Source organism: Malus domestica, chromosome 13 (genome assembly GCF_042453785.1).
Source record: "Malus domestica chromosome 13, GDT2T_hap1".
Lineage (NCBI taxonomy): Eukaryota > Viridiplantae > Streptophyta > Magnoliopsida > Rosales > Rosaceae > Malus > Malus domestica.
In genome coordinates this window covers 43,218,676-43,245,014 of record NC_091673.1, presented here as the reverse complement: position 1 = coordinate 43,245,014, position 26,339 = coordinate 43,218,676, and the positions used below count along the sequence as shown (strand labels likewise).

Sequence of the window (26,339 nt, the reverse complement as noted above, 5' to 3'; positions counted from 1 at the left end):
GTGCAGGTTCTGTGTCTAATATGGCCCAACGCCTATTTGCTAGAACCCGCCAAGTTGAATCATTGGCTGCTGAAGTGATGAGTCTCAAACAGGAGATTAGAGGGCTCAAGCATGAGAATAAGCAGTTGCACCGGCTCGCCCATGACTATGCTACAAACATGAAGAGGAAGCTTGACCAGATGAAGGAATCTGATGGTAAGGTTTTACTTGATCATCAGCGGTTTGTGGGTTTGTTCCAAAGGCATTTATTGCCTTCGTCCTCTGGGGCTGTACCTGGTAATGAAGCTTCAAATGATGAACCTCCAATGCCTCCTCCTTCTGGGGTTTTGTCAAGTACTGAGGCTCCGGATAACCACCCTCCGGTGCTTTCTCTTTCTGGGGCTCTACCGACTGCTGAGACTTCCCCTAAGCAACCTTTGTGAAGGCTCCCTTTTGTTTGTTTATTTTGACTCATGTATATGTACATATTTGTGGCTTATCGAAAATATTAATAAATAAGCTTTGCTTCATTTCAACATATTGTGTTAAATACACCAAAGCCTTCTTCATAAAGTTCTTTGAATTTTTGCTTTTGTTGAAACCTGTATTGTTGAAGCTTTGTGAGTGAAGCATGTAGTTTGAGGTAGTGTTCCCTTAATTTCCCGAGTGAGGAAAACTTCTCGGTTGGAGACTTGAAAAATCCAAGTCACTGAGTGGTTGTGAGACTGCCGAGTATCAAGGTGCAGTAGCATATGGTGGGAGTCCCCCAAGTCTTCAGGCGAAGAGAGTTGCCGAATGAGGTGTCTAGCTAGTAGTCAATGTCATGAGTAGGAAAACTTCACTTGTTTCTTTTCGAAGTGGTAACCCAGGGCTCTTTCTTCATATATTGTTTTTTGTTATGAAGATGTGTTAGGCCCAAAGAAGTGGAGGCCTAGGCCCAAAGAAGTGGAGGCCTAGGCCCTTTTTTTTTTTTTTTTTTTTTTTTTTACTCCCTCCCTTTTTCTTTGGAATGTTTATACAGATATCTATAATGTGGCCTTTGTCATGATTTTGGAGGATGGGTGTATTCGAATCCAATGAGGGGTAGGGTATGACTCATTATCATGTGCCATGATTTTGTCTTCCTTTAGCTTTTTTTTTTTACTTTGCTTTACCATTTTTGCTTTCCTTTAGTCTTCCTTTAGCTTTTCTTCAATATAACACCATTTTCTGTGGCTCAGATCGCAAAACCATCTTCATGAAAGTTGTTCCTTAGCTCGTGAACTACAACATATCCGAATTGGAGATCCATCGGAGCAGTACAACTCCAGAAATTCAGGTATGATGAGTGATTGTTCGTCATTTGTATATCAACGCGTCAGACTTGTTGTGAGCTTCAAAAACTCCATTTTCTCTTGCTCAGATCAACATACTTTCTTCATCGAAGTTGTTCCTTAACTTGTGAACTACAACATATCCAAATTTGAGGTCCCTCGGAGCAGTATAACTCCAGAAATCCAGGTATGATGAGTGACTGGTTATTATTTTTCTGTCAACCCGTCAGATTTGTTGTGAGCTTTGAAACTCTATTTTCTCTTGCTCAGATCAGCATGCTTTCTTCATTGAAGTTGTTCCTCAGCTTGTGAACTACAACATATCCAAATTTGAGATCCCTCGGAGCAGTATAACTCCAGAAATCCAGGTATGATGAATGACTGGTTATTATTTTTCTGTCAACCCGTCAGATTTGTTGTGAGCTTTGAAACTCTATTTTCTCTTGTTCAGATCGGTATGATTTCTTCATTGAAGTTGTTCCTCATCGTCTCTTTCATAACATATCAAAAATTCAGAATGAACTAATGGTTAAATATTTCCAGATCTTCGAAACATCACAGCAGCTTCGAAATCTGCAAGAATCCGACTGTCATGTTTGGAGCTTCAACACTTTAATTTCCGTCGCTCAAACAGAAATGGTTCCTTCTTGAAAGTTGTTCATATGCTCAAGAACTATAGGGTGTCCAAAATTCAGCTCCATTGGAGAAGAGCAGAGGTTGCAGAAATTTGATAGATGAAAGGAGGCGGAAGAGGGAGAGAGAGAAAAAGTCTCTTGGGTTGGATTTCTATTTTGGGGCAGATTCCAATTTTTGTAGCACCTTCATTATTGATGAATTGCTTGTACTTTTGTCCATTATGAAACTTGGGACTTTGGCTTGTTGTTGGATCTATTATAATATGTTTGGGAACATATATAAGTGAATAAATAAGAAGGAAAATTTTGGGCCCTTGTGGGTGTAAAACAAAAAATGTTTATGTTTACCCAAGTGTTTTTGTACAAGTTCAAGGGCATCTTGGGTTTTGTGAACAAAATTTGTTTATTTGGAGCAAGGTTTTGTGTTGAAGCTTTGTAGGTGAAGCTTTGGTGTTGAAGCTTTCTAGGTGAAGCTTTGATGGTGAAGCTTTGTAGATGAAGCTTTGTAGATGAAGCTTTCTAGGTGAAGCTTTGATGGTGAAGCTTTGATGGTGAAAGTATGTAGAGGGAGCTTTCTAGGTGAAGCTTTTTTAGGTGAAGCTGTGTAGGTGAAGCTTTTTTAAGTGAAGCTTTTCGGGTGAAGTTTTTTGGGTGAAGCTTTGTGGGTGAAGCTTTTTAGGTGAAGCTTTGTGGGTGAAGCTTTTTTAGGTGAAGCTGTTTGGGTGAAGCTTTTTGGAGGTGAAGTTTTTTTTTTTTTGGGTGAAGCTTTTTTAGGTGAAGCTTTTTGGGTGAAACTTTTTGGATGAAGCTTTGATGGTGAAGCTTTGTAGATGAAGCTTTGTAGATGAAGCTTTCTAGGTGAAGCTTTGATGGTGAAGCTTTGATGGTGAAAGTATGTAGAGGGAGCTTTCTAGGTGAAGCTTTTTTAGGTGAAGCTGTGTAGGTGAAGCTTTTTTAAGTGAAGCTTTTCGGGTGAAGTTTTTTGGGTGAAGCTTTGTGGGTGAAGCTTTTTAGGTGAAGCTTTGTGGGTGAAGCTTTTTTAGGTGAAGCTGTTTGGGTGAAGCTTTTTGGAGGTGAAGTTTTTTTTTTTTTGGGTGAAGCTTTTTTAGGTGAAGCTTTTTGGGTGAAACTTTTTGGATGAAGCTTTGATGGTGAAGCTTTGTAGATGAAGCTTTGTAGATGAAGCTTTCTAGGTGAAGCTTTGATGGTGAAGCTTTGATGGTGAAAGTATGTAGAGGGAGCTTTCTAGGTGAAGCTTTTTTAGGTGAAGCTGTGTAGGTGAAGCTTTTTTAAGTGAAGCTTTTCGGGTGAAGTTTTTTGGGTGAAGCTTTGTGGGTGAAGCTTTTTAGGTGAAGCTTTGTGGGTGAAGCTTTTTTAGGTGAAGCTGTTTGGGTGAAGCTTTTTGGAGGTGAAGTTTTTTTTTTTTTTTTTGGGTGAAGCTTTTTTAGGTGAAGCTTTTTGGGTGAAACTTTTTGGATGAAGCTTTTTGGGTGAAGTTTTGGAGGTGAAGCTTTTCGGGTGAAGCTTTTTGGATGAAGCTGTTTGGAAAGTCGAGGTCTTCTCATTTAGGTGAGTCTGGCTTCCACCTCCCACTTGTTGATAAAGGATGGTTGTAGGGGATTTCTCCTGATATGTCTTTGCTTCGGCGGAGGCATGGTTATAAGCCTGCGCCATCACCTCAGAGTAAGTCTTCCAAGTATTGGCATTGATCATGTATTTAAAGAAACAATCACGTAGGCCTGCCGTGAAGGCTTTGAGGGCAGTCTTGTCGTCTGCCTCGGCACACCGGGAGTATTCATGGCTGAAGCGGCCAGCATACATACGTAATGACTCGTCTGGCTTCTGGCGGATAGTGTACAGGTCATCAATTTAGAGCTCCGCCAGAGAGGGTGGAGGGGAAGAGAAGACATCGCTCTTCGTCGGTGTGCATCCGGTATGCCATGGTGGACTCAAAGAGGTTAAGGTGCTCAATCGGGTCCTCTTTCCCAGTATAAAGTTGCAAGCCAAGCTTCTGCTTTGTCTTTGCTTGAAGAGGGGTGTTGAGGATCCTCCTTGTAAGAGGGCCAGGCCTGGGTTGGTTCCAGTCAGGTATTTCAGCCTGACGTTCAGCCTTCAACTTGTTTACTTCCTCAAGAAGTTGTAGGACAAGGGGGTCCTGAGCGGAGTTATGTGCCACTGGAGCTTTCTTTCGTAAATCTCCATCTCCTCTTGGAATTAGGAAGGTTTGATCAAGGGCATGTGATTTTTCCCTGGACTCGCTGTACTGGCTTCCAGGGTATGTCTGTCGGAACACCTCTGAGTCCCCTGTACCCTCATGTCTCTCTAGGACTTGTTGCCCCTTCCCCAAGTTGGTGGCCGGCTCGGGCCGTGGCAAGGGACCGAGTCTCTCAGAAATCCTTGGGTCATTGATCTTTGAGCTTATATGGATGGAATTCTCTCGACGTTGCTTCAGGAAATCCCGACAATCGCGAAAGACGGCTTTCGATCCTTCTGCCCCTTCAGCAAAGAGGTGTCTCCCTCCGCTTCTCATGGTTCGGGTCGAAGCAACTGGGTTAAGAGAAGCCTCATGTTGATTATCAAATCGAGGGGTAATTTGTTCCCTATCAGGGATATCTATGTCTAATGCATGTGACCCTCCATGTTGGAGGGCACCCAGTTGATGGTTGACTTCCACGGGGGCAACAAGCTCGCGTGTCTGAGCTTGCCTAGCTTCGTGAAGTGTCTCGAAGAGCTTCTCATATTGCTCCTGGAGGACCTCATTCCTCATTGCTATCTTGTTGTTCTGAGCTTCCAACTCATCGACTTTAGCTTGAAGAAGAACTCGTTTTCCTTCCTTCTTTCGTTGTTTCGCACTATGTGCAAGGGGGGTGTCATTCTGTGTGCTGTGGCTTCCTTCGCTTCCCATGCTGGAGAGGGATGCCTGATCAAAAGAAAGTGTACGAATGATAGAAACCAGCTTGACACAGCTGAAGAGAGTAGGAATAAGTGTCGTTTCCCACAGACGGCGCCAAATGTTGATGCACAAAATCAGCGAAGACTTTGGTACAACAGAAAGTGTCAGGTTTTGTGACCTTCGCTTGGTTGCTTCCGTCACTAGTGAGGATAAGTACGTAAATGAATAGAGACAGAGAAGCAAACACAGGATGTACGTGGTTCACCCAGATTGGCTACGTCCACGGAGTAGAGGAGTTCTTATTAGTAGTGAAGGGCTTACACAAGTACAAAGGATCAAGCTCTCAATTTAGTGAGTTCTTGTGAATGATTTAACACAAAATGGCATTAGGCAATATTGTGGGGGAATGACCCCTATTTATAGAAAAACTTGTAGCTTTGTCACATTGACATGTGTCATGTTATGATTGGTTCTTGATGTTGACACGTGCTGCGCTCTGATTGGCTTCTAATCTTGACACGTGTCGAGTAGTGATTGGCCTCCTGGTCGGAGGGGAACTCTTCTGGGTCCTTGACAGTATAGCGTTGGCCGGTGCTCGGTAGTTTCGGGATTGGTCAAGTATGGTACAAACAATAATAATAATAATAATAATAATAATAATAATAATAATAGTAATAATCGTACCTTGTTTTCCATAAAATTAATTGATATAGAGACGGGCGGCTCTGCATCCATATCAAATTATCAAATACCATGCATGCTCAAATGCATTCTACTACATCTTGGATTAAGCTAATACCCGTCTTGTCCACCCTCGCCAGCAAGAAATCTTTCATGTTCTTGCTGAGGGCTTTGGGTTATGGGTTTGGGCGGCTGTACCAAAACCCCCTAGTCTTCTTTTCCATGTACATTTCCCTTATTTATTACTAATGTTACTCTTGACACAAAAAAGAAAAAACTTAAGCTCCATTACAGACAATGTATATATAGGGCGAATCCGTGACATCATTCTTTTTACACAACTTTTGACACACTTTGGAGAGCTCCATTACAAACAATATGTGTGTGTGTGTGTGTGTATATATATGGATACAAATATATATATATATATATATAGATACATATATATATACATGTATATATATATATATATATATATGTATATGGGTTAGAATTGAGGGGTACTTATTTTGGATGCGAATTTTGTAAAGTATTTGGACAATCTATGTGACATCCGTCCTGAAATTTAATATATTTTATTTCCAATAGCAATGAAATTTTTAAAATAACATTGAGATGCCACATGGAGACCTCAATTTTCCTCACTTCCCCCATTCTCCTCTTACTATTTCTGAATAGTATTTATTTCTACGAAAATGTGACAGTAGACGACATTCAATTTGAAGTTATAACGAACAAGTTATGTTTAAAAATATGTATAAGTACCTGAGACAAACTCAAAACCTGAATTTCCTTCTCGTGCAGCACACACCACTAAATGGGTGCTAATTGGAACACACAATCACCCTTCGGGCAGTGTAAAATTTGCATGAATTGGCTGATGTGACTAGAGAGAAGCAAGTGGGTTTAATTATTTTTCTATTAGGTTGGTGTGTGTGGATATCTCCTTGTGCAGGGTAAAAACCTGCTTATGTTTCCGGACCTCGATTGTCTGCCCTTCCCATCCCATACCATTTCTATCCCCTCTTATTTTTGTGGTCACGGTTAAGCCACATCAACATTTTATATTCTCATTGGTTGTTGTCTTATTATTTCTATAAAAAAAAAAAAAAAAAAAAGAGAAATTAGGTTCCCATCCCTCTTTTTGCTACTCCATTAATGAAAACTTTATTCTTTTTCAATTTTTGATCAAGATTCTTAGATATTAATAACATAATTAATTATTTTAATAATAAAATATTTTTTATTTCTAAATATATTCATTTAGTGTTATGTTATTGTGAACACGGAAAATTCCTGAAACGAAAGAGACAAGAACGACGTGCACAAACAAATATTTGTGTTTGATGATGGTTTTGGGTTACAATCTCTCTCAAATTTGATCCTCTGATTCGATCTCCGTAAGGTGTTGATTGGTGGGTGTTTCGTTGATCCAAGGGCCGTCGAGGCTTGATCTTAGATGAACAGTTGGAAGTTTCTTCAAAGGGTCGTGGGCTTGTTCTTTGAAGGTGGGTTTGAGCGGATCTTCAAGGAGCCGTTGGGGCTTGATCTTGAGGATGAATGTTTGTTCAAGGGCCGTTTGAGGCTTGATCTTGAATAACGATGATGAGCGGATCTTCAAGGGCGTTTGGGCTTGATCTTGAAGAACAGTGATGAACGGATCTTCAAGGGCTTTTGGGCTTGATCTTGAAGAAACAGTGATGAACAGATCTTCAAGGGCTTTTGGGCTTAATCTTGAAGAACGGTTGGATGTGTGTGGATTTGTCGACGTTTGTTGATCCCAAGGGCCGTTGGGGCTTGATCTTGGATGAACGGATGATGAACGATGGTGCTTTCTTCAAGGGCCGTCGGGGCTTGATCTTGAATTGGTGGATGGTTGATCCAAGGGCCGTCGGGGCTTGATCTTGGAAGAACGATGAACGAAGAACACTTTCTTCAAGGGCCGTCGGGGCTTGATCTTGAATTGGTGGATGATTGTTGATCCAAAGGGCCGTTGAGGCTTGATCTTGGAAGAACGATGAACGAAGAACGAAGAAGGCTTTCTTGATTCTTCGGGAACCTAGATGCTTGAGAGCTTCGGGGTTTCAGAGCTTCAGAGCTTCAAGGTGTAATATGAAAATGGTTCTCTTAAATGAATGAAATAGGCTTGTATTTATAGAAATTTCCAAGGCCTAATTTTGAATATAATATTCCAGATGAAATAAGTCGTTTCTGCCAAATGTTGACACGTGTCCTATTCGATGACTTTTCCAACTCATTTCAATTTTCGTTGAGTCACACGCTACGTGTAAAATTTATGTAATACATGAATGTTGACACTTTGATTTACCGGTCAACATTTATTTACGAAATTTCGATGTCTACAAATGCCCCCACTTCAAGGCACGTCGTATACATGTGCTTGTCACGTGTAGGAGATGCGTTTTGAAGTCCCTTACTGTAGATGTCGATCCAAGGGCCATCGAGGCTTGATCTTGAATTGGGCTGGAGATTGTTTCAAGGGCCGTTGAGGCTTGATCTTGAATTGGGCTTGAGATTTCTTCAAGGGCCGTTGAGGCTTGTTCTTGAACTTTTGTTTGAAATTTCTTCAAGGGCCGTCGATGCTTGATCTTGAAGGTTGAAATTGGACCACAAGGAGCTTCGTGTGGTAGATGATCTTTGGCTTTGGTAGTGGGTGAATCGGCACGTATTTTGTTGCGCTTGTTGACTTTCCACAGCTTTGATCTTGAACTGGGTTGAAGGATTTTCTGGATTCCTTCAATTGTTGATTTTCCACAGCTTATTCTTGAACTAGGTTTTGATTCAAGGGTGGTAGACACTTAATCTTAAATCGGACTTGTGATTTCTTCCAGGGCCGTCGAGGCTTGATTTTGAATTTGGCTGGAAGCTTCTTCAATGGCCGTTGGGGCTTGATTCTTGAAGGCTGACTCGAACACATGGCAAGCAGGCACGAGGTGAAGGTGACGACTTGTTGCTTTGTTCAATCTTTCTAATTCACACCTGAGCAGTTTGGTCAACGGTATGATCTTCAAGATTGATGGGCTCTTCTTCCAGTTGGTGACTTGGTCTTTAAGGATTTGATTCAAGGGTGGTGAATCGGCACGTGCAGCCCACAACGCCTAGTAAGTCGACCCAAGAATTTGAGGGTCAAAACGAGTTCACCGTCCTCAGGCAGATGCGGCATCTTCTCGAGTTCTTCATCTCAGACTCTTTCTGCTGAGTTGACTGTGCATGCTGCATTCTTCTCTGCTTGTTTCTTCAGGCAGATGTGGCAGCTTCTTGAGTTCCTCAGTTCAGACTCCTTCTGCTGAGTTGACCGTGCAGACCGCATTCTTCTCTGCTTGCTCCTTCTGCACCTTGTCTCCACATGCTGCAAGGTATCATTTTCACTTGCCTTATCTGTCCTCCAGGCAGATGTGGCAGCTTCTTTGAAAGTACAGCAGCAGTGGAAGACGAGTACTTGAGAGCAGTGCTAGGTAGGCAATCAGGGAAGGGTTCCAAGCAGTCGGTTCCTTACCCGAGTTTGAGTGGAAGTTCCGGCATATTGTTTTCTTTATTCTTGTCTTTGTAGGTAAGAACAAGGACAAAGGAAATGATAGGGAGAACGCATGATATGAGATACTCTTGCTTTCTACCCTGGTGATATGAGATACTTTTGCTTTGAAGTCATTGGCTTGTAGAGGTACCCCAAGGAATAAGGAACGCTGAATGACTCGAGAGGTTTCGTTGGGAAAGCCTTTTTGGAGATGAAGAAAGGCTCTGTATGTCTGCCTTGCTATGGAAGGTGAAGGTGGACAGTTATAGGAGGTCCCTTAATACCTGTAGAGGTACTATTCTTTCACTCGTGTCGGCAACTAACGCGTGATTGAACAGTAAACTTCACGTGCTTTCTCCTTCACCGAAAATCTTCGACAAATTGCCCGTGATTTACGCAAAGTTGAATGCGCATATGACAGGTGATGACGCGGCTGAAAAAGACTGGCGCCTCTTCGATATCTGGGATCGGCGCTTCGACAAATTACCCGTGATTTCCGTAAAGCTGAGTTTGCGTGTGACGGGTGCCGACGCGTCTGGAAAAGCAAGATGCTTCTCCGATTTCTGAGCTTGCCTCTTCGATTTTTGAATGGCCTCTTCGAATTCTGAGCTCGCCTCTTCGATCTCTGAAATCCCGTCGAGTGTTGATCTTTTATAGAGGCAGGCAGTTCATTTCAAAGCACACTTGAATTTTTTTGCTTGTACCTTCTTGCACTTCTAAGATCTCGATTTGTCCGACCTCTTCTTTCTTTAACACCTTTGAAAATGTCTGGCCCCTCCGATCGTCGTTTTGACTTGAATCTTCATGAAGAGGCAGTCCCTTCTTCTCCAGACAACATATGGCGCCCATCCTTCATATCCCCCACTGGTCCTCTTACCGTTGGGGATTCAGTGGTGAAGAATGATATGACCGCTGCGGTGGTGGCCCGGAACCTTGTCACTCCCAGAGATAACAGACTTCTTTCCAAACGGTCTGATGAGTTGGCTGTTAAGGATTCTCTGGCTCTCAGTGTGCAGTGTGCAGGTTCTGTGTCTAATATGGCCCAACGCCTATTTGCTCGAACCCGTCAAGTTGAATCATTTGCAGCTGAAGTGATGAGTCTCAAACAGGAGATTAGAGGGCTCAAGCAGGAGAACAAACAGTTGCATAAGCTCGCACATAGCTATGCGACAAACATGAAGAGGAAGATTGACCAGATGCAGGAATCTGATGGTGAGATTTTACTTGATCATCAGAGGTTTGTGGGTTTGTTCCAGCAGCATTTACCTTCGTCTTCTGAGGCTCTGCCTATTGCTGAGGCTTCAAGCAGTCAACCTCCGGCACCTACTCTTCCTGGAGCTCCGCCGAGTTGTGAGGCGCCACCTGATCGTCCTTGAATATCCCCTGTTGTAAATTTGATTTGATTTGATTTTTTTTTTTTAATTATGTATAATGCAAATTTATGTAAAATTTCCAGAAAAATAAATAAAATGAACCTTCTATTTCTCTCTATGCTTTTTTTTTATATATAATTATTATTTATTTATTTATTTATTTTTTCTCGGTGCTGGATGCATCCACCATTTCTTTTTCTTTTGTCACATGGTGCCAGATGCACCATCATCATTTTTTTTTATTATATGGGCACCATCAGAAACTTTTGATCCACCATCCTCCTGTGTCGTGCATCCAGCAAGCTTCCATCATTTATCCTCTTTTTTTTTTTCACGTGGTGCCAGCACCACTTTGCTCCACCATCCATTTTTTTCATATTTTTTTTTTGTATAAATTTGGGTGATGGGTAGGGGATTTTGCAGGCAGCGGAGCGGATGAACTTGAGCTGGAGCTTGAGGAAGAGCTTCTCGGCCTGCTAGTCGTTTGACAGCGGTCTTTGAAGTTGCTGGCAGTTGCGAGGCAAGAGACGGAGGAGGTAGAGGTGACGACGGCGTTGCGGAGAGGGGTAAGCACCGGGAAAGATAAAGCTCCCACGAGAGTGCCTCACAGATTTCACAGCTAGAGAGAGGGAGTCAGCCAGCTCCAACCTCCTTGCCAAATTGCAGTACTGTCAAGGTCTGGTCTTGGATAATCAACGCAAACCACCTTCAAAGGGCAAACACCATTCCTGGGCCTTCTATAAACAGCTTGTGGGCTTGAAAGTTTACAGCTCTGAGCCATAAATTCACTGCCTCTGAAAGAAAAGGCATCGCATCCGGGACTGTTTCGTTGCTTTTGAGTGTGTACGATGGTAGCTTGGCAGCTCAAGTTAGCAGCGGAGACACAAGCCCACTGCGCCATTTTATCAAACAGGTTGCGCGCAAATCAAGAGTCTCAGCCCCCGCCAAGAAATGAAGCTCTTTTTTTTTTTTTCTTTTTAGCTCCAAATTTGGGTGAGGGAGAGGAGGAAAGGTGTGCGAGTGCGATGGAGTTGACCTCCTGGGTCAGTGAAGAAGAGGAGGGCGAGCCTGAGGAGGAAGAGCAGGATGGGCGAGAAGCTGCTCGGTCTACTGCGGCGGAGCGTGGCCCAGGCTGTGCTGGACTCTCGTCGTCATCGACGGTCGCATTAGCGCGTCGGCAGAGTCAAATGGCATTGTGAATGTGGTCATTTGGAGATCGAATGCATCTTTGAGCTCAGCGGCGCCACTGTCCTTGGAGCCGGAGACCCAGAAGGCATTGAACTCGTCGAGGCAAAATGAAGTCATCGTTGTCGGTGTCGTGATTGACCATGACGCGCTTGAGCTTTGATCTGACTCGTGCTATCGTTGAAGAAGATGAGGTCGGCGCGCTTTATGGCATCGAGTAAGGCAGCGGGTAAGCCGTGATTGGTAACGTGGAAGGCGCCCCAATCTCTGCAAGTGGGTGCTTCGAACCGGCGCTGAATCGACGTTTCGCTTCTCCGACTTCCGACGAAACGTTTACTCGTCTTCCTTGACGGGCAACAACGGATACAAACTCGTGAGCAAGCAGATTTTGCAGCGGGTCAAATCGAACGGAAATCAAAATAACAAGAGAAGAGGTTGTTGGCCAGACTTCACACGCAGCCATGGTACCTCTTCTTCTCCACCCCTGCACAGCTCAGTCTCCTCGCAGAGGCAAGCTCTTCTTCGTCTCCCAAACCGTCATCTCTGAAGCTCTAGCTCGTCGCTTGCTCAATTTTCTGACGTCGAACGGCGTCGCTTTCGACCTCGTTGACCCCAGCAACTACGAGCCCGAGGACCTGTCAAAGGAAACCCTAGTTCTGATCGTCGCGTCAACGTGGGATGACGGGAAGCCACCTCCGAACGCTAGATTCTTCTCCAATTGTCATGCCGAGAACGCGAAGGACTTCAGGGTGGGATCGTTGTTGCTCTCCAATTACAGATTCGCCGTCTTCGGCGTCGGGAGTCAAGCCTATGGCGCTACGCTCAATGCAATGGGGAAGGACTTGGCTAGGAGGATGAGGGCGAGATAGATGGTTCTGTTGTGGTTGAGTTGAGATGCCAAAAAGAACTAATTTGGGTCTGAAGATTTGGCTCTGCATTTGTACACCCAAATTCTGTCGTAATTGTTTGATTCCCCTTCAAAGGAAGACCTGTAATGCCTTGATTCAATCCTGAAGGAAGAAATGAGCCGTATCTGACAGTCAGGTATTGTCACCTGCACTGCTCAGTCTAAATTTTGACTGTAAAATTGCTTGCCCATAAATTGATGAAGGATCCATAGGCAAACTTTTCTGAGTTGCACCTAAGCTAACAGTTCGTGCTTGGATTTGCTGCAAAGCAGCAGGCATGTTCCCAGAATTGTCTTGTACAAACGGGCCTTGTGGATTTGCAACTGATCTGAGCAGGGCATTGGACTTGACCGCGAATTGGGCTTGGAGGCTGCCACTTGGGCTGGATGGCCTCCTTTTGAGAGGCTTGCTGCTGACGGATATACATACACACACATATATATATATATATATATGTATGTATGAATATGTTCTTTTTCTCTCTTTTTTTTTTTAATACATAAAACATATATATATATATATATATATATTTTGTAAATACATAAAACATGTATCTCTCTTTTTTTTTTTTTTTTTTTTTTTTTTTTTTTTTTTTTTTTTTTGGTACAAAGAAATTGTAATACCATCAAAACTTTTAATTAAATCTTTATTCCTTATTTTGGTGTGATTGAACTCAAATTTTGAATATTCGAGCTGCCTACGTACCCCTCCAAAGAAGAGATCAAGTCGTAACGTAGTTCAAATACATACATATTTTATTTTATTTTTTGGTATTTTCTTTTTTGTGCCGTTTGCAATTTTAACTCATGCAGGCAAGGAGTGTTGGTGTCGTTTGCAGTTTCAACTCGTGCAGACAAGGAGCATTTGGTGCCGTGTTGCAGTTTCGGCTCGTGCAGGCAAGGAGCGTTGGTGTTGCCTTTTATGCTCGTGCAGACCAGGAGCATTGTGCCATGCAGTTTAGGCTCGTGCAGGCGAGGAGCTTTGTGTCCTACAGTTTAGGCTCGTGCGGACAAGGAGCTTCGGTTGGTTCGTCAAGCGATCTGAGAGAGTCGCTCCTCGCAATCTTCATAGCAAGGAGCCTTGACTGAGTAGTTGAAGAAGTCTTCAGGAAAGATGTCACGCATTGTGATGGGGATGGATGAACTTCGTGTCAAAGTTTCATTATCTCCAACACTTTCACATTGTTCTAGAGGTGAATAGGAGTTGTTTTGCCCCCTTTCCCATTGGTGAGCTTGTGGAGAGGACATATGCTTCTTGTGCAATTTCTTCGGAGTGACATAAGTCCATCCTTCAACTTCACTCGGCTTGACTGGCATGTTTTTGGAGCATGCCCCCAGCGATTGAAGTGAAAATTTTGAGTTGACAGAGCCGGAAGTGACGTCTTTTTCTAGGATTTCGTCTTTTTTGTCTTCTTGGGCCTTCTCTTCAGTGCGGTCCTCTTGGGTTTGTTGCCGTGAAGATTGGCCGGTGTAGATGATGGTGCGCCTCCTTACCTTCAGTGGTCCTTTTGTGTCGACTTCCAAAGTTGCTTGGCGCTTCATCCTTAAAGGAATCAAGCTTTGAACATCGTCTTTTCCTGCTAGACTGTCGAGCTTCTCTCCCTTTGGCGTTGTCTTCCTGTTTCTAGAAGGCTTCATAATTTCTTTAAGTCTGTCCAAAGTCGACCGTTGCGGAAGAGATCTAGCTGTGCCGCTTTGTTTCTTGGGTTTTGATAACCTTTCAAAGACTGATCTTTGCGGTGTTGGCGTCTCAAGCCTTTTGAAGACGGAATTTTGGTCTCGACCACTGATGCGATCAAGTGCTGCAATTCTAGGTTTTGAATAATTCAGCCTTTCGAAGACTGAAGTTCGAGGGGCGGGTTTAGGCTCCTCTTTTGGCCTTGTGGCTTGTGGTCTTGGCTTCCTCGTTTTTTTGTAGGTCACCGATGTCCACCCTTCCTTATCACCAGTAGATGCATCTTGGTTGCTCGCCCTCGGTGATGGTTGTGTAGGAGGTGCCATGTGACTTGAACATTGACGGGAATGGTCATGCATGCCTCGGAGATGCACAGGATCGAGTGATTCAAACACGATAGTAGTAGTGTGTGCCGCAGCCGTGTCTTCGAGGTCAAGCTCGATTTCCCCTTGCTGTGCTAGCTTCAGGATTAGATCTTTCAGTACGAAGCACTTTTCCGTTGGATGACTGATGAAGCGGTGGAATTTACAGTATCTTGGGTTGTCGGTACGATTCATCTCTTCCGGCCGTCTGCACTCAGGCAAATTGATCACCTTCTTGTCCAACAGGTCATCCAGCATGGCAACTACATCAGAGTCGGGGAATGGATAAATCTTCTCCTCAAGCTCCTTCAAAGTGCGTCTACGCATCTCTTGATCACGAAAAGCTTCTGTTTGACTCGCCTTGCCTCGTGTGGAGATTTTGACGGGAGCTGTGTTGACCGTCATCGCTTCCTTGGTGGGTTTCCATGCAGCCTTTTCCACCTTTGTCCCAAGAACTTTGTTGTTCTTGTAGTCGGCGATCGGTTCTTTCTTCCCATGATGGGCGATGCTAAACTCCATGTCATGGGCGCGAGTGGCCAATTCCTCGAAGGTCCGTGGTTTAATGCCTTGAAGGATGTATTGCAAACCCCATTGCATGCCTTGGATGCACATCTCGATTGAAGAGGTTTCCGAGAGCCTATCTTTACAGTCGAGGCTTAGAGTGCGCCATCTGTTGATGTAGTCAATGACTGGCTCGTCCTTCCACTGCTTTGTGCTTGTTAGCTCTAGCATGCTCACAGTGCGGCGGGTACTATAGAAGCGGTTGAGGAATTCCCGCTCTAATTGCTCCCAACTGTTGATGGACTCAGGCTCTAGATCCGTGTACCACTCAAAGGCGTTTCCTTTCAGCGAGCGCACAAACTGCTTGGCGAGGTAATCTCCTTCGGTTCCTGCGTTGTTGCAGGTTTCAACGAAGTGGGCAACGTGCTGTTTCGGGTTTCCCATTCCATCAAATTGCATGAACTTTGGTGGTTGATAACCCCTCGGCATCCTTAAGGCGTCGATCTTCTTTGAATACGGCTTTGAGTACAACCCGAAGGTATTTGAGCTCCCTTCGTACTGTGCCTTGATGGTGTTGGTGATCATCTCTTGCAGCTGCTGGATAGAAAGAGATCCCATGAGTGCCGCTGCTTGGTCTGGCTCGGGCTTTGCATCGTTTTTCTCCACCTGAGGCTCATCTTCTGGGTTAGGGTTCTCGTCGTCCTGTGGCTCCAGTCGGCTGACGAGTGCAGCGATTTGCAAGTCTTTTTCTTTCACAGTTCGGGTTAGCCTTGCGATTGCTTCATTCATCTGAGCCAGTTGTTCTTCAACGGAGGTAACGCCGATAGTCATGACTTGTGCGACCAATAGACGTGACTTTCCTTTAGACATCCAGGATGCTGATGAAGAACGTTGTTGGCTACTTTGAGATGTCATCTTATGTGCCTCAGCATCATGCTTCGGTGCCCCCAACGAGGTCAGGTTGATGACAGACTCACACCTTGGATGCTCCCCTTGCTCTTTTAGCGGCACCAATTTTGAAGTGGCATGTTGAGGAGCGGTTGTGGCGCCAATGGATTGTCCGTTTGCGGCAGAAGTGCTTAGGATCCTTCCCTTAGTGGTTGCAAGAACGGCTTGTCCCTTGCTTGATGCCATTGACTTTGAGGTGTGCTTGGATTCCTTGAACGGAGAAAGAGATGAGAGGTAGAGATTGTCCCACTGGGCGTGCCAATTTGTGAACACGGAAAATTCCTGAAACGAAAGAGACAAGAACGACGTGCACAAACAAATATTTGTGTTTGATGATGGTTTTGGGTTACAATCTCTCTCAAATTTGATCCTCTGATTCGATCTCCGTAAGGTGTTGATTGGTGGGTGTTTCGTTGATCCAAGGGCCGTCGAGGCTTGATCTTAGATGAACAGTTGGAAGTTTCTTCAAAGGGTCGTGGGCTTGTTCTTTGAAGGTGGGTTTGAGCGGATCTTCAAGGAGCCGTTGGGGCTTGATCTTGAGGATGAATGTTTGTTCAAGGGCCGTTTGAGGCTTGATCTTGAATAACGATGATGAGCGAATCTTCAAGGGCGTTTGGGCTTGATCTTGAAGAACAGTGATGAACGGATCTTCAAGGGCTTTTGGGCTTGATCTTGAAGAAACAGTGATGAACAGATCTTCAAGGGCTTTTGGGCTTAATCTTGAAGAACGGTTGGATGTGTGTGGATTTGTCGACGTTTGTTGATCCCAAGGGCCGTTGGGGCTTGATCTTGGATGAACGGATGATGAACGATGGTGCTTTCTTCAAGGGCCGTCGGGGCTTGATCTTGAATTGGTGGATGGTTGATCCAAGGGCCGTCGGGGCTTGATCTTGGAAGAACGATGAACGAAGAACACTTTCTTCAAGGGCCGTCGGGGCTTGATCTTGAATTGGTGGATGATTGTTGATCCAAAGGGCCGTTGAGGCTTGATCTTGGAAGAACGATGAACGAAGAACGAAGAAGGCTTTCTTGATTCTTCGGGAACCTAGATGCTTGAGAGCTTCGGGGTTTCAGAGCTTCAGAGCTTCAAGGTGTAATATGAAAATGGTTCTCTTAAATGAATGAAATAGGCTTGTATTTATAGAAATTTCCAAGGCCTAATTTTGAATATAATATTCCAGATGAAATAAGTCGTTTTTGCCAAATGTTGACACGTGTCCTATTCGATGACTTTTCCAACTCATTTCAATTTTCGTTGAGTCACACGCTACGTGTAAAATTTATGTAATACATGAGCGTTGACACTTTGATTTACCGGTCAACATTTATTTACGAAATTTCGATGTCTACAGTTATAATTAGTGTATTTATATTTATGGCTAAATTTTTATCATATATTTTTATTTTTAGTTTATACCCATTTTTAATTTGCAACCCTTTTTAATTTATACCAATTTTCCTTTCAATTTTAATTTGTACCATATATTAATTTCTTTTTGTGCCCATATTTTAAAAAGTTTTATTTGTATTTGTACCCATATTTTTTTTATTTATTTGTACTCATTTTTTATTTTGCTAAATGTACCCATGCTAATTATATGTACCCATTCATGTAATTTTTCAAAATTTTAATCTTAGAATGTACTTATTCTTAAATATACCAATTTATTATATGTAAAATGTACCATTTTTTTTATTTATATAAAATCTATTCAATTTTTTTCTAATTTATTTTTAAACTTATATGGGTATATTCTTTTTTCTTTGATTTGAGAATGTATCCATGTCAAGTTTAATCAAAGAAATTTACTAATGTTATTAAGCTTAATATCTTTTCTTTCTTTTTTGGTGATTTTGAAGAATGTACCCAAGTTTTGGTACAATAATTTTTTTGGTTAATATTAATGAATGTACCCATGTTTATATATATATATATATATATATATATATATATATATATACATATATGTACACACACACACAATAGTATATTTATATTTTTATATTTTTAATGACACACCCCGACCGAGATCAAGGCATGCTGGCCGTCATGTGAGCGTGATGTAGTCATGTGCACAGTGCGGAAGCAATTAAGATAAGAAATATACGAATATTTAAAAATCGAAACTACTAGAGTGCACTAGAGAACAGGAAGTGTTAGGAGTCAATTACAAAAGTAAATACTCCTAATCAGAGCATAATAAGTCTAGGTGCAGTCCAGTAGGACAAGTACTAGTTATATAGTACCAGGAATGTCCTACTATTATTTATATATGTCAGAACCGCCGAAATCCTCAAGGCCACCGACAGCAAGCTTACCTAAAACCTGGAGGGGCGTAAAACAGAAAATTTGAGTGGGCAAAAACAAATGTTTTACAAAACCATTTCATTTATCAACATATCTAACCCCTTACTGTAAAACATGTATAATTTTTCCCAGAATCAAGATATATGCATATACATAAATATATATGAAATTATATCAATTCAAATCATGCTTCACATAATCATATTCATATGTATGCCATGCCAAGATATAACAGAGTAAGCAATTTAGGTAAGAATAATTTCATATAAATATAACATGTTAGCCGGAACCCCTATGGTAGTCTGTACGGCTAAATTTATAGCTCAAAATCAATCTAGCCGGAGTCACTACAATGACCTATACGACACTATACTGCACAAGAGTCAGAACCAAATGAAAAGGTTTGTACGACAATAATGGGTGTAATATAATCATGCTCAATACTACTCACACATAATAGCTGGGTGATAAATCGCTAGTCACCTATGAGTCGGAACCACCTAAGATGGTCTATGCGACAAGATTGTGCACCTAAATTGGATCCAATATGAGCATATGGTGCGGGAGGTGACATTATATATAGGCCCGTGCCATATCTCTAGCTAAATCACAATCACCCTAGGTGCAGTTTTATGAGCTCAACGTTATTCAATCACATATCACATCATCGATGATTTACATAACCAAACATAACTTACTTGAGCTTACTTGAGCATCCACAGCACCACAATTATATATAATGCATCATATACCAATTCATATACGAAATATAAATTCATATGCATGACATTTAAGGCATACTTTCATTTAAACACATATTTCTGGGAAAATATCAAGTATATAAATATATACTAAAAACCAAAAGCCCACTCACTAGTATGTCGAAGGGTCGTAGCCCCCGAGTCGCCCTTGAACATGCTCATCCTCGGGATAAGTCTCACCTATATACGAATTAACTATAAAAACGTTATTTAAAGCGTATAGGCAAAACTAGCTAATAACTTATCATACAATGCTCAATTTTGGTATTTGAATATACCACAGTAACCTACACAACCTCAAGATCATTCCCAAATTTTTAGAATATTTTTCTAACCCCTCATGCGCCGTCACGTGCAGGGAATCCTGACGGATTCTCTCACTACCGTTAGGAACATTCCATGTAATATTCTATTAAAACCCAACGGTAACTGTTAAAGATGACTGACGGCGCTAGCATATTCCGTCAACCTGGACGGAAGATACTTCTTTCTTCTCTGGTGAGTCGCTGGTCGCTGGCGACTTCGCCGGTTTCTGGGTAAAACTTTAAAACGCTTAGTCTCCTTCGTTTCTTCACCATTTTCCACAAAATTGGTACCAAAATGAAGCTAATAACATGTAGAATCACGTTATATAAGTTTCAAGCCTTAAATCTTACTAGGTTTTCCCCGAGAAAGCTACATAGTTTGGCTTACCTAGATACACGTCGATCTCAGCCCTCCGACGTCCATTTCCTTCCAACGAAATACCTCGAGACTCATGAGGACCTCCTTAAGCTTCCTATAATCTTCAAATCCCTTGAAAAACAATATTTCACGTATGCATGAACAGTGACAAAATCGGTGGTTATGGTTCGACGTGAAATCGGAGGATTCCTTACCTATAAATGGTACCAATCGATTCATCTGAGCTTCACGAACACAAAGGTGTGCTTAAGTCCCTCGATCTGTCACGTTTCAAAGGGTTTTGGGTGACGTCCGTACAAGAGAGAAGAGAGAGTGAGTCTGAGAGAGGGAGAGCACGGGAGAAAAGATAAAGGGTGTGTGTTGTGTGTGTGAGCTCCATGTGGTCACCACCCAACCAAGGAATAAACATCTAAGTCTCCAAAATAAGTCACACACACTAAAATTTCAACATCCAAGGATAAAACCGTCATTTTACATCACCAATAATAATAATTTGGGATGGGTTGTGACATTTAACACCACAAATTATGGTTTTTTTATTTAAAACCTCATTAATATAAACAACTATAAATCAAAAAATTTAATTAAAAAAATATAGTAACATACATAGAAATAAATTATCACATTAATTTAGGGACTTCAATCAAAAATTGAAAACCAACAAGCTTTCAGTCAAAGAATATTCATAGCTAAGGACCGCATCCAAAGTCTCCCAAAAAAAATAAATATAAAATGTTGACGTGGCTTAACCGTGATCATAGAAATAGGAGGGGATGGGAAGGGTATAGGATGGCGGAGGGCAGACAATCCAGGTCCTATGTTTCCTAGTGGGAACCCAAAAGTATGCAAGTGGATCTTTAAAATAATGATTTCAATAGGTTTTAAAACCTATTTCCTCACCCAATCCTTCAAACATCTCCATCACTCTTTCCCTTTTTCCCCTCATTTGACCGTTTCTCTCTCTCCCTTATTTCTTTTTCTGAAACTTTCTTTCTCCATCTTTCTCTCTTTTCCAGCTATTCCCCATGAGCTCTCCTCTTCCTTCCTCTTCAAACCTTAAACAAATCAAACACAAAAATATTATTTTGTAATCCTTGGAACTCAAGGAACCCAACCATGGCCTTGCATGCGGCATCGATGCATGGTGCGAGGTTCTACCATTGAAGCCGAGAGCTTGAGCTCTCAATCCTATTCTTATGGTTTCTAACTTATAAATTGCATTGGAAACCTCTGCGTTGATGCATGCATGTTGTCGATACATTTTTCCAAATTTTCCAACTAACTCGGCGGCCACTTTCAAGCCATTTTTCCAAATTTTGGCCTTCAAATATGTATAATCTTATTCCTCTTATCCTAAGCTTCATTTTGGTATACTATGGGCAAAATTTGGATGTAAAATGGCTTCGAATGGATCGTTCGAATTTTCCCCAGATTTTTCGACGAAAATTTGTAACAACCGAGGAAAAAAAATTGAACCCTAAGCCCAAAACCTAGCCCAAACCTAAATCCCAAACCTTTAGGCCTTGCTTCCAGCCTAGACCGGCCCATCTCCAAAAGAAAAAAAAAAGAGAGAAGCCCAAATCAATAACCAGATCTATGGGCCAGATCCGACCGGATCCACTTCTAAAATTGGAAGGGAATATTTTCTTGGAATATTCCGTTAACTCCCAGTTAACTTTAATAGAATCTTCCTTCTGATGAGAGAATATTTCGTTAAAGTTAATTGTTGACAGTTAGTTGATTAAAGTTGACTTTTTTGAAAAATTGTCTGGGACAGTTCCTAAAGTTTTTCAACGCGCTGATTCCGTTTCCGTACTCCGTTTTTCCAAATTCAATACTAATTGTCACCAAATTCCATTTTTGAGCAAACTATGGGAAAATTAGGTATTTTTCACCAATTATTATTAGTTTAATGATTAGTATAGTAATTTCCCATATAGGAGAGGACCACCTAGAGGAGTACCACGGGCATAATAGGTTGGGCGGCTACAACCTTGCGACATACCAATGAGTGGGTCTTTTGGTTTAAAATATATATGTATATATATGTATATATATATATATGATTTTTTTGGATAACTGTTTCTCTACATAATTGATGTGACATGCCATGTTTATTTTCTTATTAGATTTTCTACACTTTATATTTTTATTAACTACGAGTATAAAATGTTGCATGACATCTTTATTTACTTTATCTACTCATTATTACATGTTTGCACGGTGTTTATTAGTTAGTTGTATTGTCCTAGGCCAAGGACTAGCTTCACGTGTATGCTCACATGCACCATTTACGTTCGCTTTGGATCCAGAGTTAGGTGTCAGCCTGTCCCTAAGTTTGTTGTTTGGACTTGTATGTGATGCGCACAGCACCAGCTTCACGTGATGTAGTACTAGAACATAAAACCTACACCTAGCCTGTTCATGCAGCTACTTTTTGTATGATTTGTGTGCCTACATAGATAATGAGCAGTGTTTTTCAGAGCAATGGATTTTGATGATTTTTCATAACTATGATTTTATGACAGCTATTTGAGTTTTGATGATGAGATATTTTGTAGTAGCACTCTATATCCTTTAACTCATTTGTGTTGCAGGGTTCCCTACTACCTATTATTATATTATTACTTTGAGAAATCATATACTTGTTTTACAGCAAGGTGTTACATGTTTTCAAAAGGTTTCAGAAAATTTTATTTTAGAGGCCCACTCACCCTTGTTTTTCGCCCATCAAGGACATAGAGATTGAGCTCGTGGAAGTATGAGGTTTTAGTGGAAGTAGCTAACTGTTTTTCGGTCAAAGTAAGTTGCTTATGTATTAAATAATCATCCTTTATGGATGAGACAACTTTTATCTTTCTACACTATGCTCTGAACTTCACGTTTTGTAGGGTTACCATCCGATCACGTTGTGCACTCTAGTTTATTTATTTTAAATTTAAATTTATCCTCATTTTAACACATGAACCTTACTTTATGGCTTCGTCACCCTCCGGGTGTCGGTTAGCACATTACGATTCGGATGGACACGTGGACATTCCGGGTCGGGGTGTGACAATCCAATCCCCTATTTTTTGGGTCTTCTTTAAAAAATCATGTATACCAAAAATTACCTAAATTCGAGACCATATGATCGTAATGATATTCATTTTAGTGTTTCTTTGTGATCCCTATTCGTCATTTTTCTTCACTACAAATCAATGTTTTAATGACATGGATGTGTCTAAGTTTTTGCAAGGATTATATAATGAATGATGAACTGAAATACAGAAGGTTAGAATGATGAATTTCTCTACAATCTGAAACGTTTATATCTTCATCATTCATATATCATACTTGCAAAAATTAGAAAATTCTAGAACCATTAAGACATTCATTTGTAGTGAAGAAAAATGATCGTATACTATTTATAAAGAAACTCTAAAATGACTATTATTTAATCCAATGATCATATGATTTCCGATTTAAGTAATTTTTCGTAAACGGGAAGACCTAAAAGGTCAAAAGTTTGAATCATTAAAATATATTGCAAAGTGAAACCTATAAAATAAGTGTCAAAATATGTGTCAAAGATGTGTATCTCCCAATTCAGATAGTATTGTCTGACATAAATATATTGTCTACGTGATAAGTTAATAAGGGGCCACTTGCAAGTTGCAACTCCATTTTCCAAGTCAACAAGGCATGTCAAGACTCAAAAGCAACAACTTTTAGGATATATGGAATGGTCCCTATCCACCTTTTCAGTGTGAAAATTTCCATAGTGGAAGACGAAAAATAGGAAATAAGCTAGGAGAGATTATACGTTTTTCACAATGAATTTAAAAGGTTTTATGTTACAGGGTCCTACGGTGAGAGTTTTTCTCTTTGAGTGAGGTTTTCTCACCGTATGTGAGTGTTTGCATTTTCAAATTCTAGTTTAGCCGCTGATCTTAGCTTCAGCCAAGGTCAGTGGCAGTCCCCTTCATTTTGCTTTCCACCCCCCTCTGTATCCCAGCCCTTGCGCCTCCATTTTAATCATTCGTGCCCAGGTCGGAGAATTACCTTTTTCGATCTCCATTTTCTTCTCCCCACAGTCTTTCCTTACCATGCATCCACTCTTTTCATCTTCTTTCTCTTCCACTTAGGATTGCTCTTTCTTGATTTCACCTTGGATCTGATCTGCTCCCACCTTGTTCCGTCGTATTCAACAGCTTTATCAAAACGTGTTAGAGCTTCAACTTGGGTGTTCGCACCACCATCTTCCACTTGTGTGTCGGTCTCGACACTATTGTTAGTGGTTCCACTGACTTCGTCCCCAATTTTCTCCCAGTAGTTGCGGCGTATTGGTTCTTGTGGAGTTCGATTGAGGATGACAACATCTGCTTTTCTTTTTGTTGTTAGGGCTTGGTTGGTTTTCACCTTTGGCATTTGTGGGATGTTTCATGGTCGTGCAGAGCATGCTTTGGTGGCCACAGGAGAACCATGGGGCTAAGGTTTTTTAGTTTTTTTTGTGCTTTGTTCAATGTTTTTCTTTTTCAGTCTAAACCCTCGGTTTGGGTTGTTGTTGTGGTAGCCCATCTTTTGTTTGTGTTTGTTGTGTTTTTAGGCCTTTGTTTTTATATGTAAGTTGTTGGTAACAAAAATTTAAAAAAAAAATATGTCAATGTCTTTGCAAATTACAATGCTACACCAATTGCAAATTTGAATAGCCCAATTATTGTCAATATTAGGATTTTCTCCCTTCCTCTTTCCATCCTCTTCCCTCTCCTCCGCTCACACTCTCTATCTTGTCTTTCTCTTTCTATAAAAAATTAATATAAGATGTTGACGTGACTTAACCGTGATTGTTCAAATAAAAGGGGAGGGGAAGGGAGGTGAGAGAATCCTACTCCTTATTGTCAATAGTTACAGACTAACAGTTAAATATACATCGACATATTGAGTGCATGTAAGTATTAAAGAAAAATAGAGGAATATTAGTAAACTTTTTAGGACTCGTAAAAATTGAAGATACATATTTTGGTTTGAAGGCACATTGTTAGCTTGTTGTTGCCTGATATTTGCACCCCACTCCCAAATTTCCATTCAGTAGTTGCTAAAAGCTTACTACGAGTGCATAGGAGTGGAGATAGAGACACTAAATATTGTTAGAAGTAACATGTTATGGGATTGTATTAAGGAAAACTAACGAAAAGTCCAAAAAAAACTTTAGTTTTAATGAAAAATGACAAATAAAGGTGTAGTGAATAGTACCAGGGAAAGGTAAATATGCGGCTTTTCATTAAAAGTGAACAGTACTAGGAGCATTTCGTTAAAACTCCCATTATATTAATGTTGTACCATAGAGGGATAGAGACTCTACCTTAAACCTTTGCAAATCCAAAAAATGTTGTCTTACCAAATATTTAGAATATAAAAGGGGAGAATTAGCTTATTTGGCTTTATTTATTTATTTAAAGTAGCTTCTCTTTTGGGAAATATCTTTTATAAAATGAACTGTTATTAGCATTTCAAAAATTTTATTCTACACTCTTCACAAGTGCATTTTTCTTTCTAACTATAGAAAGTTTGAAATACCAAAGGAGATTTTTGGAGTGCTAATTGTTGATGCAAATTTCCGCCGTCTCTAGCTTTGATGAAAATGCACATGCAAAACAATCAACACTTTTGATAAAGGACCTAAGCCTCACGTGCCCACGAGGTAGGGAGGGGGGTTAGGCCAATCGATCTCTGATCCCTAAGTTAGTTTCTCTGGAAAAGAGTAAGTGTTTAGAGCATCCCCAAATTTGGTAGAAATCGGGGTATATATAGGGGAGTGGCCGACCATGGTTTTAGGAATATTCTCAATATGTTAAATAAGAAATAATATCTTGAGATAATGGAGTAAGTATTCCTAATTGATTTTGTTGATGCACAAAATCAGTGAGGACTTTGGTACAACAGAAAGTGTTAAGTTTGTGACCTTCGTTAGATTGCTCCAGTCACTAGTGTGGATAAATATGTAAATGGATAGAGATAGGCAAGCAAACACAAGATGTACGTGGTTCACCTAGATTGGCTACGTCCACAGAGTAGAGGAGTTCTCATTAATTGTGAAGGGTTTACACAAGTACATAGGTTCAAGCTCTCCTTTAGTGAGTACAAGTGAATGATTTAGTACAAATGACATTAGGAAATATTGTGGGAGAATGATCTCCTTTTATAGAAGAGAGTTTCTAGCTTTGTTTTGACATTGACATGTGTCGTGTTGTGATTGGCTACTGATGTTGACATGTGCCGCGCTGTGATTGGTTTCTGATGTTGACACGTGTCGCACTATGATTGACCTCCTGGTTTGAGGGAAACTCTTTTGGCTCCTTAACGGTATAACGTTGACCGGTGCTCAGTAGTTTCGGGATTGGTCAAGTATGGTACAAACAGTGTTCCTCTAAGTTCCTAAATAAGGGAAGCTCCTTGATTGGGGACTTGCAAGATCCAAGCCGCTGAGTAATTACGAAACTTCTAAGTACTGAAGTGTGGTATCGTCTTCACTTGCCTTATCTGTCTCATAGGTAAATGTGGCATCTTCTCTGAAAGTACTCTTCCTCCATCCAGGGGTAGTATCTTTAACCGGTGGA

General features: G+C 41.2%; 1 protein-coding gene across 7 annotated transcripts; it reads left to right on the top strand.

Moving 5' to 3' along the window:
• Positions 1 to 976: 976 nt before the first annotated feature.
• On the top strand, positions 977 to 1,982 carry LOC139190545 (uncharacterized). Of its 7 annotated transcripts, none has more exons than XR_011574838.1 (5): positions 977 to 1,067; positions 1,200 to 1,297; positions 1,382 to 1,479; positions 1,563 to 1,660; positions 1,836 to 1,982. XR_011574838.1 is itself a non-coding variant. In XM_070810905.1 (4 exons), exons 1-4 carry the CDS (start codon positions 1,037 to 1,039, stop codon positions 1,941 to 1,943), a joined length of 330 nt encoding a protein of 109 aa, XP_070667006.1. In that variant the 5' UTR covers positions 990 to 1,036; the 3' UTR covers positions 1,944 to 1,982. The 7 variants fall into 7 exon arrangements, 1 of the variants encoding a protein (XP_070667006.1); XR_011574839.1 differs by having other exon boundaries at positions 984 to 1,062; XR_011574842.1 differs by lacking the exon at positions 1,382 to 1,479.
• The last annotated feature ends 24,357 nt before the right edge of the window (positions 1,983 to 26,339 follow it).